The 12,756-nt window shown below is 52.5% G+C and overlaps 1 protein-coding gene across 1 annotated transcript in view; it reads right to left on the bottom strand.

Moving 5' to 3' along the window:
• The window catches only part of STARD9 (StAR related lipid transfer domain containing 9), a 113,099-nt gene that overhangs the window by 16,227 nt on the left and 84,116 nt on the right, over positions 1-12,756 (bottom strand). Inside the window, exons 23-26 of the mRNA XM_045539718.1 lie at positions 8,368-11,543; positions 1,401-8,304; positions 1,017-1,214; positions 385-568 (exon numbers count right to left, since the gene is read on the bottom strand). Of these exons, the coding sequence (XP_045395674.1) occupies positions 385-568; positions 1,017-1,214; positions 1,401-8,304; positions 8,368-11,543 (10,462 nt within the window). The remainder of the gene's footprint in view (positions 1-384; positions 569-1,016; positions 1,215-1,400; positions 8,305-8,367; positions 11,544-12,756) is intronic.

Genomic DNA, 12,756 nt, shown 5'->3' with positions numbered 1-12,756 from the left:
TCTGATGCCCGCCCATCACCTGCACCCTCCCACCCCAAACCAGCCCTTCTCACCTCCACAGCTCCTACCACCCACCCCCCAGTGCCTCCCCACTCTGCCTTACCCCCCACGCTTTCCCGAAGCTATTGCTTCTCACACTGCCCCACAGCCCCACCACACTCCAAAGCCTCTTCCTCCCAGACCAGGGCCTGGAGACAGCAGCTAGTCTGAAGAGAATGTAGAGAGGGATTGAGCTCAGCTTTGGGCTGATAGCAGGGGGCCACTCTCTACCCTAAATGTTAGGTCCCAAGACCCAGAGGCAACCAAGGTGAAGGCTGATCCACTCTGAGGTCCGCCCCGGGCTCCAGGCCTATCCTACAACAGGAGGCTCGCCCCACTGCCCACCCTGAATAGCTGGGAAATGATCTGCTGGCGAATTCGCAGCTTCTCTTGTTCGGTGCGCTCCCACAGTCGGTCCCTGGCCCGCGCAATCTCCACCTTGGCCTCCTCGCGGGCCCGCTGGTAGTCTCGCAGCATCAGCTCTATGTCAGAAGCGTGGTGAGCAGACCTCGACGCTGACTCTGGGCTCCTGGGGAAGATCGCAGGATGGAAAGATACCTTCTAACATGACGGGTGTGTGACAGCCCTGCCTGGCCCACCCAGGCTAGCTCAACACCACCTCCTTGAAGGATTCGCCCTCCCTTTGCCCACAGGGTCTTAAAGTCTGATTTTACGTCCTCAGGAGATGTTGCTGGACAGAGAGGAACAGGCAGTTTTGAGACCCAGGCCTGCAGACTCGCACAGCGGGTCAGAGCCCCTCTGCCCCCCTCTTTCCCAGGACTCCTCTCTGCCGGGCCCTCCCTCACCCTACTCCCGCCTGCATCCTTGTGTCTACTTGCCCCAGTCTCCCATACCCACCTCCACTGGTCCACAGGCATGGAGGACCCCCCAGGGTGCTCAAACTCCAGTCCCTGCTCCCCACAATTCCCTGCCCACCACAGAGCCTGCTCCCTGCAGGGTTCTGAGTCCACCCTTACCTGGTGGTCTCCACGACATCCTTCCTCAGTTGCTGCAGGTATTCTCGGCGCCTGCTGGGCAAGTCAAGGTCCCGGCTGGGGAGATCTCTGCTCGGCAGGAGGCTCAGTTGTTTCTGGGGGCTCAGGCTTCGTGTCCCGCGGAAGTTCTGAAGTCGCTCAGCCCGCTCTTTCCTGAGGGTCTCAATGGTTGTTTTTTGCCTGAGACAAAAAAAATTGACTCACTGAAGTTGGCCTCGAATGCCCTTGACCTCAAGTCCTACCTCTGACCCCTGGAAGATCCCAGAGATGAACAAGGGCAGAGGGAAGAGCAAGCTGTTAGTCCGCTCAGGTTCTTTCCTCTCAGCCCACCCCTCGCCCTCCCAACTCCAGGCTGGCAGCCCTTACCGAGCACAGACCTCCTCCCAGGTGGACAGCACAGGTTCAACGGGAGCAAGCGCCTCCCCTGTCCCACTCTGTAGCACCTGCAGCAGGGCATCTGCCTCCCCGAAGCCATGGTGCAGTTTTGCTTCTGTGAGCTCCATGCTCAGTGAGAGGTTCTGGGCCCCAACTTGCAGGGGGATCTGCTCCCTCTGGGACCACTCAGGATTCTGGCTCTGGCCTTCAGGAGGTTGTGGGGGTCTCTGTCCCTGCTCTCCAGAGCTGACATCACAGCTGGCCCCCAGCTCTTCAGTCACACCCACACCCCCAGAAGAGCCACCCTGAACCCCACACCAGTTACTAAATTTATTATGCACAGGGAGGTCCCTCAGACTGTGAAGCTGGGGCTCGGGGGCCACACACATCTGGGAACTGGGGTGCAGCAGCCCCTCGGGTTGGCAGGCCTGAGGTGGGCTCAAGGCAGAACCCCGCAGCCGTGCAGTATCGGTCAGCTCAGAGACAGGGCAGAGGCTGAGGTGTCGTAGGCCTCCCCACAAAGAGGAAAAGTCCGGAGTAGGCTGTGGCTCCACTGGAGACACTGAACTCTCACCCCCACTTTCTGTCCTGCTCTGCCATCGACTTGGCCCCCTACTGCTCAGTGGGCCACGCTCTGGGGAAAGGACCTCCTCAGGCACCGGGCCGTTGGCCAGCCTCTGGCTCCTGCGCGGTGGCGGCGGAGGTGGCAGTCTGCTTGGGCCCGCGATGGCGGACCTGGGCTGAAGCTGCTGAGGCGGCTGCCCTACGTAACCAACCTGGAGTTGTGAGCTCTCCTGTGGGCTGCGTGGGGAGCAGAACTCAACGAAGGGCCTCCCGTCACTTCTTTCTGAGGGACCTTCTCCACCCAGAGTCTTGGCTCTCTGGGAACCATCTGACTCGTCAATGGTTTGGGAATAATTGTCCATTAGAGGCTCTAGGGTACCAGGAGGAGGATCCTGGCTGGAGTACAGCTGCTGGTGACGGTCAAGAGGGTGAGCTGAGGGGGCTGAGGGAGTCAAAGAGCCTGGGGGGAGACCCAACTCCGGGGTGGTGGCACTAAGAGTGAGGATTGGGGAGGAGGCCCTATCCACCAGCAAGGCACTTGTGGGGCCCAGCTTCTGCACCCCAGGCTCCCCGATGGACTGTGAAGCATGGGGGAAGGGCCCTGGGGAGCGAGAGGTGCCGAGGCTGGAGCTGCTGACAGCCGTGCAACAGGATTCCTCTGGCTGGGAAATGGGGGGCAGGAAAGAGTCAGGAACTGGTGGGATTACAGAACGAAGGGCCTGCCCAAGGGGGTCTTTTTGAAACCTTAAGTGGGCTGAGAGTGTCGGAGGGCTCTGGGACCTGCAGTGAGTGCTTTCTTCCTGAAGGTCTGGGGGCTGTGCCATTTTCCATGCTGTTTCCTCTGCCTCTCTCTTCGGAGATGCACCTGGGACATCTCCCTTTTCTTGAGACATGGTTGAGACATCTGAGCTCAGCACTTTAAGGATCACATTGTCTTCCTGAGGTTTGGCCTCTGAGGCCTGGTGGCACGGAGGTGAGGCCAGGTCGGTGTGGCTGCCCTCATCCACAGTGGTTTGAGTATAGCCATCCATCATAAGGGCCTGCGGGGCCTCATCAAGGATGTCCCTTTTGGTGTCCTGCTCCTTTTTGGCCACACCGGGCTGGGAGAGACTCCCAAGCAGCTCCAAGGTACTGTGCAGGAGCTGTGAGAGGTGGAGAGACAGGCTGTGCATGCTGGCCCACGAGGCCAGATCAGGGGCTGACGCCGCACTGACTTCAAGCTGAGCAGAGGAGATGTCAGTGCAGCTCCAATGGAGCCTGCAACCCAGGGTCTGTGTGCCCTGCTCAAATGTGTTCGTCCTCACCTGTCCGGCACGGCAGTCTGTCTCTGACAGATATGGCGGCATAACCTCATCCACTGGACCTACAGCACTTCCTTCAGCCAAGCGGGACTCGCCCCTCAGACAGCCTGCTCCCCCAGGGGGGCGGGGTCTCATCTCAGGACCCGAAGTGGGGGCTGCTCCTTCAGGGCCGGTCAGGACATGGGGGCCCCCTAAGACAAGTGAGGAACTCCATACGTTTGAAGCTCGGGCATTCTCCATGCTCTTGCAGGTGCTTGTCAGGTCCCAAGCACCGGCATAGGTACCATGGTGGGAGTGGAAGGGGGAGTTCTGGTCTTCTAGGCCATTGCCCATGCTGGAGCACAGGGCCACATTTGACGGCATCAGGCCCTGGGGTTCCTGGCTACCGGAGACATTGACTGCACTGCCAAACACATATTGCTTCCAGCCGATACATGCAGGCCCCTCTGGACGCCAGGGTGGGATGCAGGGATTGATATCCCTGGAGCCAAAGTGCAACATTCCTTTGTCCACCTGAGAGAACCAATTCTTTGGCCTGACCTGGACAGCCAGTTGCTCTGGCTTTCCCTGCTGCGCCTGATCCAAAGCACCAGCCACCCAGCTGGTCACGAGAGCAGGGGTTGGCATGCACGAGCGAGAAGACAACGTCGGGTAAGGAGGGGTGGCAGGTTTTAGGGGCCTGCAATCAGCAGTGCCATCATGCAAGTTAGATGAGGCTTTCTCATGGCAGTCCTCAGCCTTCAGAGATGTTCTTAGCACTGACTTTCCTGAGGAAAAGCCCCTGAGGTGTGGGTTCCACAATCTGTTAGGCCCCTGCGTATCCTTGTCTGCAGGGGAAGTAGGCTTCGCACTCAAGTTCAGCTCTTGAAGAGATCGAGAAGAGCTGACCACAGAGAACTGTGGTCTAGGGGAGGACTTGGAATGTTCGGGGCCAGAGAAGACTGCGATCACAGGACGTGAGCACCAGTGGTGGGGCTGGCCAGGCCTCTGGGCAATAGGCTGTGGTGCTTCACTTGGCCCCAAGGGCACAGCAGCTGGATCCTCAAAGTCCAATGAGAAAGGCTTAGCCACAGCCACTTCCTTGTTCCCAGCATTTATAATCTGACAGCCATCCAAGCCACCTTCCTTGGAAGGTGGGGTATTCCTGCACTGGGCAGGGTCTTCACCATCACCTGAATCCTGGTCTCTCTGCTGTTCTTCCTCCTCCCAGGGACTGTTACCCTGGGGACTGCAGGTATGTTTGAACCTTGCTACAAACTTGGCTTGGGGATCCAAGCAATTATGATCCCTGGACTCCGTGGCAAGTTGTGGGTTTTCTGAAAGGCATGTGATGGTATTTTCGAAACATTCATGCTGTGACTCTACCACTGACCCACTCTCAGCAGATCTTTCACTTAAATTCAGAGTATGTGGTCCTTGAGTTGCTGCAGGTGGTTCTGCCTTTGTTTGAGACACGTGTGCATTCTGGCAACCTACAGGGCTGTCCTGAAACTTCCTCAGTGCCTCAGAGTACATGCCTGCAGGGAAACGGGCAACCTCAAGTTCTGTGCTGGCTTTCTTCTCAATAACCTCTTTTTCAGGAACCCCTACTGACCTTGAGCTTCTGTCAGCAGCTGAGTGGCTGAGAAAACCGGTCTTCACATCAGGGGCAGAATGGGAGTTGCAGCCTTGAGCTGGAAATAGGACAGCAGCCACAGAGGAGGGATCAAGAGTGCTGCTCTCGGTTGGCCTAAATTCCGTATTCATGTCTTGGGGCTCAAGACCATGTGCCAAGAGCATGGCAGGTTCCCTGGAAAAGCTCTCTCTTCTCTCATCCATTTCACAGGCCCTAGAAGCTACTATACAGGCTGGGTGGACAGTATGTGGGGCGGTCTTGAAAGTCTCCTTCCCCAGGTCACCATCTCCACAACATAGTAAAGTGGAGGAATGGGAGGAACAAGCCTGAGTAGCAGCATGTTGAAGACTGCACGACTGGCAGCAAGGAATTCTGCTCTCCTCTTCTCCTCGAGATGGGCTGAGAGTCCGGCTGCCTTTAATGCTCCCTGAGAAGACAAGGCAATCTAAAGTTTCCCTTTGGCATCTGCTCGGAGCTTCCTCCCTAACTCCCCCAGGATCTGGGCTAGGTCTTTGATCTGGAAATGAAGTTGGCTCCGGATACTTGCTGCCAGCCCCGCAGGCTTCTGTCAGCCCAGACACAATACTTCTCTTCCACTTCACAGGCTGCTGCCTGGGAGCTCCCAGTTCAACCCTCCTCACGGTTTCAGGCAGAACAGTCCCTTGTTTGGGACTTGCCCTCCCTTCTTCTAAGCCAATGTAAGCCTCAAGGCTTTGGACGTGGTCTTGCTTAGCAGAGAGACTTGCGGAATTCTGAGCATCACAGATCACAGACTGACTTTTAAGTTGGGCTGTTTCTTTTCCCTGTGCAGTCTCTAAGAAGTTACCTGAACCTTCTCCATATGGGGTGTCTGGAGTTCTAGGTTCCCGGTGCTCTGGGCTGCTGTCCCTACTGCCAGGGGGCACGCCCTCTGCAGTCTCCCATGGAACCGGCTGACTTCGCCTAGGCAGAATCACTCCAGGATCATCACAAGGGGCCTGAGGAGATAAGGCAGCCACTGCTTCCTCTGATACTGCCTTCCTGTCCCCCTCCACAGCTGCTGAAGAAAGACGACTGTCTGAGGCCAAAGGATCAGCAGAGGAAGATGTCCTGGTTGCTTCTTTCTCTTTCTCTATGATTTCAAAAGAACTAGAGTGACATGTGACCTGTTCACAAGCTCCCAGGAAATGTCTCAGTTCTCCAGTACAATGTCTTTTGCCCAACGCAGAGGCAGCATAGGGGGGAGCTTGCATGGGATGCCGTGGCCCTCTGTCAATTTCAGTATTAGGTGGAGGGTGAAAGCTGTCTGCAGAGAGGGGTGTGGCCTGGACTTTCCTCTCATCAACTGACAGATGTCCTGGTTCAGCAGATAGAGAAGTCCCATGAGATCCCTGTGCTTCACCCTCATTCCTGGTTCCGTCTGACACTGACTGGTCCATTTGTGTACGCTGAGGCCTGCCACCAGCCCTTGAAGAACATTCAAGTTCTAGTAAAGTTTCATAGTAAGGAAAGACTGTCCCCCCAGCCACAAGGTCATTAAGCTGCTTTCCCTGGGCCTTTGCCTGTCTGATTTCCTCCAAGATAGCCAGGCACATGGATGCATAGACAGAGGGCTCCAACAGCCTGGGCTCCGGAGTAGGTACCCTCGGCAGGGAAACAGGTGTTAAGAAAGTACCGCTGCTAAGTCTGAGAGCCTCGGCCTCCTGCTCTGTCTTCTGCCTTGCCTCTGTACCCTGGTCGTCATCATCTTCTAAGGAGAAGCTGACCCTCTTTTCAAGCTGGCTAGAGACCCTGCTCAGGGAACTGGATCTTATTTTTTTTTGTACAGCCACCTCAGCTTCAGAAGCAAAACCTTCCCTGGTACTCAAGCCCATAGAGGCAATTCTGAGGTCCCCTCCTTGGCCTTGGGGGATGGTCCTTGCTGCTATCCTGGCCTCAGTGCTCTCTGGTGCACCAGACTGATGATGAGATCCCAGGGCCGTGGATATCACAGACTCACAGTGAGCAGCATATGCCACAAAAGAGCCTCCTCCAACATTTCCCAGAGGGCTGTGGCTTCTGGTCTCTCTACTCTGGTCCTGAAGCTCAACTCCAGTTACCAAGGGGCTACTGTGAATTTTCAACAATGTGGGATCCAGCACAAAGTCAACTGAAGAGATGCCTATAGCATCAGACTCGTGAAGACAGCTTCTTGGCAGGCTTGGAGAATTCAAGGGCAAGGTATTACCCAGGTCTTGGGGAGGAGCTGCAGAGGGGTCTGTCTGGCTCAATAATGGGCAGACCATCTCCTGGCTGAAAAATGTGTCCATATAAAGCTGATTTGGACTAGGAAGTTTCCGAGTCAACGAGACTGTCTTATTTTCCTCCTCCTGTAGGCTCCCTTCCCCTTGCACAACCATTCCAACTCTGCCTTGAGCTTTTGGCTCCTCTCGCATGGAACTACTTATGTGTTCAGCAGTTTGGCTTTCCTGAAAACCTTTCACAGTCTCCAATTCCTCAAGACTTCCTAAGCCCCAAGGCTGCCCTTTGAGGCTTGCTGACGTCTTTACCCACTCGCTATCATTCTCAGAAGACCTCTCTGGCCTGGGCTGCAATGGCAGCGCTCTGGCCAATGATTTCATTCTCCTTGGATGAAGAGAAGTGTTGATGGACTCTCTGTGAGTTGTGCATGTCCCTAAAGAATCACACATGTCCCTGGCAGATCTGTCTAACTCTGCTGAATGGGTGTGCCCTCTCACAGATCTACTCTCTTGTACACATTCCCTTGACATGAAGGGACTTGGGGTGATTTTCTGGACCTGGGGATCATTCCCAGTGCTACTGTTAACCTCCATTTCTCTGGCTTCACCACCCCTAAAGACAACATCATCTGTCTGTTTTGGAGATGGCTGATCCGTGAAGGACAAACAGTCTCCAGAGCTGGCTGGCCTAAGGACATGGTCAGCCTTCTCCTGATCCTTCTGGTCCTGGAACATAAATTCCTTATCGATTCTTGGTGTATGGGAAGCCTGAAGCTGCTTATCCTGCTTAGATTCAATTTCTAAGATGCCACTTTCCAGCTGCATGACACTCCTAATTAACCTAGCCATTTCATCAGTACCATTCTGTTTCTTTCCAGAAGGTTCTTCCTTGGGGTTTAACATTTCTTGTGACTTTCTAGGGCCCTTACATTCACTGGGGTTTCTTTCCTGAGAGCATGTAACTAACTGGAATCTTTCATATGTAGACTCTGTCCCTGGAAGCTTAAACTCTTCTGAGCTATCCTGGGGATGAGGAGCTTCTCCAAACAGCCCAGTTTCATTCTTCCCTTCCCACAGTGGACTCTCATCCTCAGCCACTATCACTGGGCTGCTTACTCTGTGACGTACTGATCTAGACTCTAGAGAAACAGCAGTTTCCCCTGGCATGTCCTTCTCAAGGCCTAAACTGATGGTTTTACAGATGAAATCAGACCTGGCCCCAGAGAGGAACTGTCTCTTTACACCAGAGGCCTGGGTCGGCCTCAGATCTGCACTCTGACCCTGCTCTTCCTCCCCGCCAGCCTCAGATTCACAAATGAGGAAGAAAGGCTTCCCAGACCCCCAACTATCTGAGGAAGTGGCCTCTTCTCCCTCAAGTGCTTCAACATCATGTTTTATATTCAAAATTCCCACTTGATTTTCAAATTCACACACTTTTGTGCTGGCAGAAGGGAGAAAAGGTCTGTTCTGAGCAACAAAAAAATAAACTGAATTATGGCTTTCTTCTTTAATATTTCCAGAGCATTTCCCTAATTCTCTGATAACTCCCTTGGTGTTTAGATCAACTGGCCTCTCTGCTGTGACCCACTGAGATGAGGCAATCTTGGAATTCTGGTTTTGTAACAGCACTGGCAAATTATTCTTCAAATAAGCATTCTGGAGGACTTGGTGGTGACCAAAGCCCCAGGCTTCCCTAGCAGGTGGGGAAGGCACCCTTGCTTCTCTGCAAGCCGGAATCTCTAAGGCAGTTTCTGTGAGGGCATCCCTGCTTTTGGTCACATAGAATGTTTCCAAGGCAGGTGGCTGCAGGGAAGATGGGAACGGATTCCAGGGAGCAGAGTGGAGGTACAGCTCTGGACCTGAGGGAAAGGCAAAGGAAACATTTGTGTGTCTTTCAACTACTTCCTTAGCGCCCTCCTGGCAATCTGCCTTCTCTTCCTGTAGGGCACAGTGGCTGTTGGGACTTAATTGCCTTGGCTGGATTACACTATTTTTCCTGAGAGGGGCCCGGCCTTGGGGTGAATGGCCTGCTTTGGTGGCTATGGTGACATTACTGTGACAAGTGCTCTTCTGGAAACAATACTCATCAGAGGAAGTCATAAGTCCAGGTTTCCGGCTACCCTGAAAGCACTCTTCCACATTGTTCTGTTTGACTGCACGTGATTCTATCACAGAATTTGGTATTTTGTTCTCTTCTGAAAAGACCTGTGCCTTCATGGATCCAGAAGCCAGTGATTCTAAGTCTGCTGAATAAGTTTCATTATAACTCACCTCATTCTCACTAGTGCTAAAGAAATCTGAAGTACCTTCTAACTTGGCACTCAAACTGTCCTGCTCTTTCTCTGCTCTCACACGCCTGATTTTGGATAGACAGACTGGAAAGTTATTAAAATCCAGACTGCTAGATACCCTAGGACCTGTTGGCAATATGGTATCTCCTCCTTTGCCAGAAGCTTGGGTCAGGAAACCAGAGTCCTCCTCAAGGCAGCGGAAAGCTGGCCTGGGCTCTTCTACGGCCTCCAAACCAGGACGAGAGAGTTCAAGAAGATACTTTTGTTGAAGGGCAGCCCAATCCCTTTCCTGGGTGCTGCCTACATAAGTGAATGAGGTGGCAGAGGCAGCTGGCACACCTGATACACTAGAATTCTGGGATACTTCAGAGCTGCCCTGCTGGGCTGTGTCAGGGATACCTCTGCCCTGAGAGGTGCCATCAGCTCCTGGTTGAAGACAACTTTGAGTTCCCCAGAGTGACAGCTTGGATGTACCAGAAGCAGAGGTTGTGTCCTCATCTCTTGCACTGCAGGATAGCACAGTAATGCCTTGGGGCAGTTTGGAGCTATATGACAGGACTGTTTCTATGCCTGATGGCTTTAGTTCTTCAATATTTAGCCAGTATCCAGTCCTCTCCTCATCACAGGACTGAAATTCCTGTATATCAGGACTTGGACATAAAGAACCCACTATTCCTGGAGGGCTGCTGAGATTGGTCTTAGAGTCGCAGGAAAACCAGGAATCCATGGACATCAATGGGCTGTCTTTTGAAAGCTCCATGTCTTGGGGAGGGTTGGCTCGTTCAGAGAAGCTCGCCTCCACCTCTGACTCAGACAGCTCATAATGGGGCTGGAACTGGGGGTCAAGGTGAAATGAGCTGCTCATTGGCAGGATGCCATCCAGCCTAGCTCCTGTCCTGTGGTCGATGGAATCAAGCCTATGCGGTGCCTCCTGGTCCACTACAGGCAGACTGGAGTTCTGCGGGTGCCAAAAAGTCTCTGTGGGTATCTCACCAGCTGAACCAAGCAAAGGCTCTTCCTGCTGGTCTTCCTCCAGTTCCCCTCCAGCACCAATCAGGCTATCCAAGGAAAAGCTCCTGTGAGCTTGAGCAAGTAGGACACTGTCTGAGGGCACAGTGAAGCCCCTCACAGAGGTTCTAGTTCTGGTCCTGGACTGGCCATGGTTGGTGGGATGACTGCCCGTTGGGCTATCTTTTGGACTTTGGTACTCCTTTTCAGCCAGTGAGTCCTCAGATATTTGGCTGTCGTCACTGTCAGAGTTCTCTGGCTCTGGGAGATTCCATTTCTTCCCCTGGGGGTCCTCTGGCTTCAGTGGTTCCTTCAGAGCTTTGGCACAGACACAGGAGAGAGAATCCTCTGAGTAATTGCTATCTGTGTCAGATAATTCACTGTCTTTTTCCCTTGCATAGAATCCTACTGGGCTGGAATCTCTACATGGGGCCGTGGTGTCTAGGTCCCCTGTATTGTGTTGTCTCTGCAAAGGACTGCCATGAGGCAAATGAGAGAATTTTTTGGCAATGTCTCTGACCCTTGCTGCCAATGCCCTCTGATGCCTTTTTGATGCCTTGATTGGAGAAGGTGCTTTGTATTCTCCCCGAAAAGTCTTGGCTGCCTTTCCATGCACAGCTGCCTGCTTGGGTCCTTGAGGACATAGGGAACTGCAAGTGGCTCCCTTAGCAGCTTTGTGGGTCTCAAGGTTCCCTTCTTCTCGCCACCCAGCTTGTATGTGGCCAGGGCCTGCTAGTCCCTTAGCCCTTCTGATCTGGGTGGTAGGGGTGAAGGTCTTTGGCTCATCCCTTGCCTTTAGCTTGCCAGCTGACTGACTCAGAGATGCTAAGCTCTGGGACACTATCCAATGGGGCTGCTTACCCACTCTATCCATTTCCTGGATGCCAACAGACTCGGGGCTCACAGTGAGGCAAGTGTCTGGAGCTGAGGCTCCCCTACTGGCCAAGGCTCCTCTGGCTGTACAGGGCTTCCCTGGGCCTGAGGAGTCGAGGCCATTCTTGCGGAGATGCCCTGTCTTTGGTGGGTAAGAAGCAGCCCGTGGCAAATATTCTTCTGATGGTGTTTTCTCTGATATTTGGTGAGTGGGGTCAGGCACAGGTAGTGACATGGTGGCGGGATCCAAATTCAGGAAAACACTGTGGAGACAAGGAAAGCCATCTCAGAAGAAGTAAGAGGTCCCCTACTTCCTGCTGACCGAAGGAATATAAATTTCCACTTAGTTTGCTCTGAAAGACATTAAAAACCAGGCCCATGTTACTATCTCTTATAGACTGCAAAACCAGAGAAAAGCTCTAAAGGTGTAATAGGTAACTGTGGACCATGGTCTTGGCTCTCTGAGAAGCCCCAGGTACATCCTGTTCCTCAATTTGTTTTTGTTTTGTTTTGAGACAGGGTCTCATTCTAGAGTGCAGTGGCATCATTATAGCTCACTGTAGCCTCAAACTCCTGGGCTCAAGCGATCCTCCTACCTTAGTCTCCCTAGTAGCCAGGACTACAAGCGTCTGCTACCACATTCGGCTAATTTTTCTACTTTTTGTAGAGATGGGGTCTCGCTCTTGCTCAGGCTGGTCTCGAACTCCTGACCTCAGGCAATCCTCTCCCCTTCTCAGGCCTCCAAAAGTGCTAGGATTATGGGGGTGAGCCACCACACCCAGCCCTCAATCTCTTTAATATTATAAAAATGTTGAACTGAATCTAATCATACCTTTAGGGAAATTTTCCAGTTGATAGGCAATATGAGAATGGAGAAACAATTTAAATGATATGAAGAATCTATGGATAAGTCTATATAAAGCGGTACATTCTACAGAACTGATCCACTTTAATATTCATATTCAATAATATGAAGAAATAAAAATAAAACAAAAAGAAGAATGATTAAAAGAAACCTAAAAGACATATCAGTGTGCAAATCTTGGATCTTGATTTGAAAAAACAACTATAAATAGAGATTTTTTGAGGCAATTAGAGAATTTTTTTTTTTTTTTGGGAGATAAGGTTGATCAGGCTAGAGTACAGTGGGCTCACTATGAACTCAAACTCCTAGGCTCAAGCAATCCTCCTGAGTAGCTGGAAATAACAGACATGCACCACTACACCCAGCTGATTTTTTTTTTTTAAGAGATGGGGTCTTGTTGTGTTGTTCAGGCTGGGCTCAAACTCCTGACCTCAAGCAATCCTCCCACCTTGGCCTCCCAAAGTGCTAGGATTACAGGTGTGAGCCACTGCACCCAGCCCAACTAGAGAAATATGAATGCGGCCTAGGTTTTAGATTGTATCAAGCAATCTTAATTTTGGTAGTTGTGATAATGACATTTTGCTAGTAAGGCAAATTCTTATTTTTTAAGA

The sequence above is a fragment of the Lemur catta genome, chromosome 1, assembly GCF_020740605.2.
Source record: "Lemur catta isolate mLemCat1 chromosome 1, mLemCat1.pri, whole genome shotgun sequence".
NCBI lineage: Eukaryota > Metazoa > Chordata > Mammalia > Primates > Lemuridae > Lemur > Lemur catta.
The sequence above is the reverse complement of the archived record's forward strand: the minus strand, read 5'-3'. Positions and strand labels throughout refer to the sequence as shown.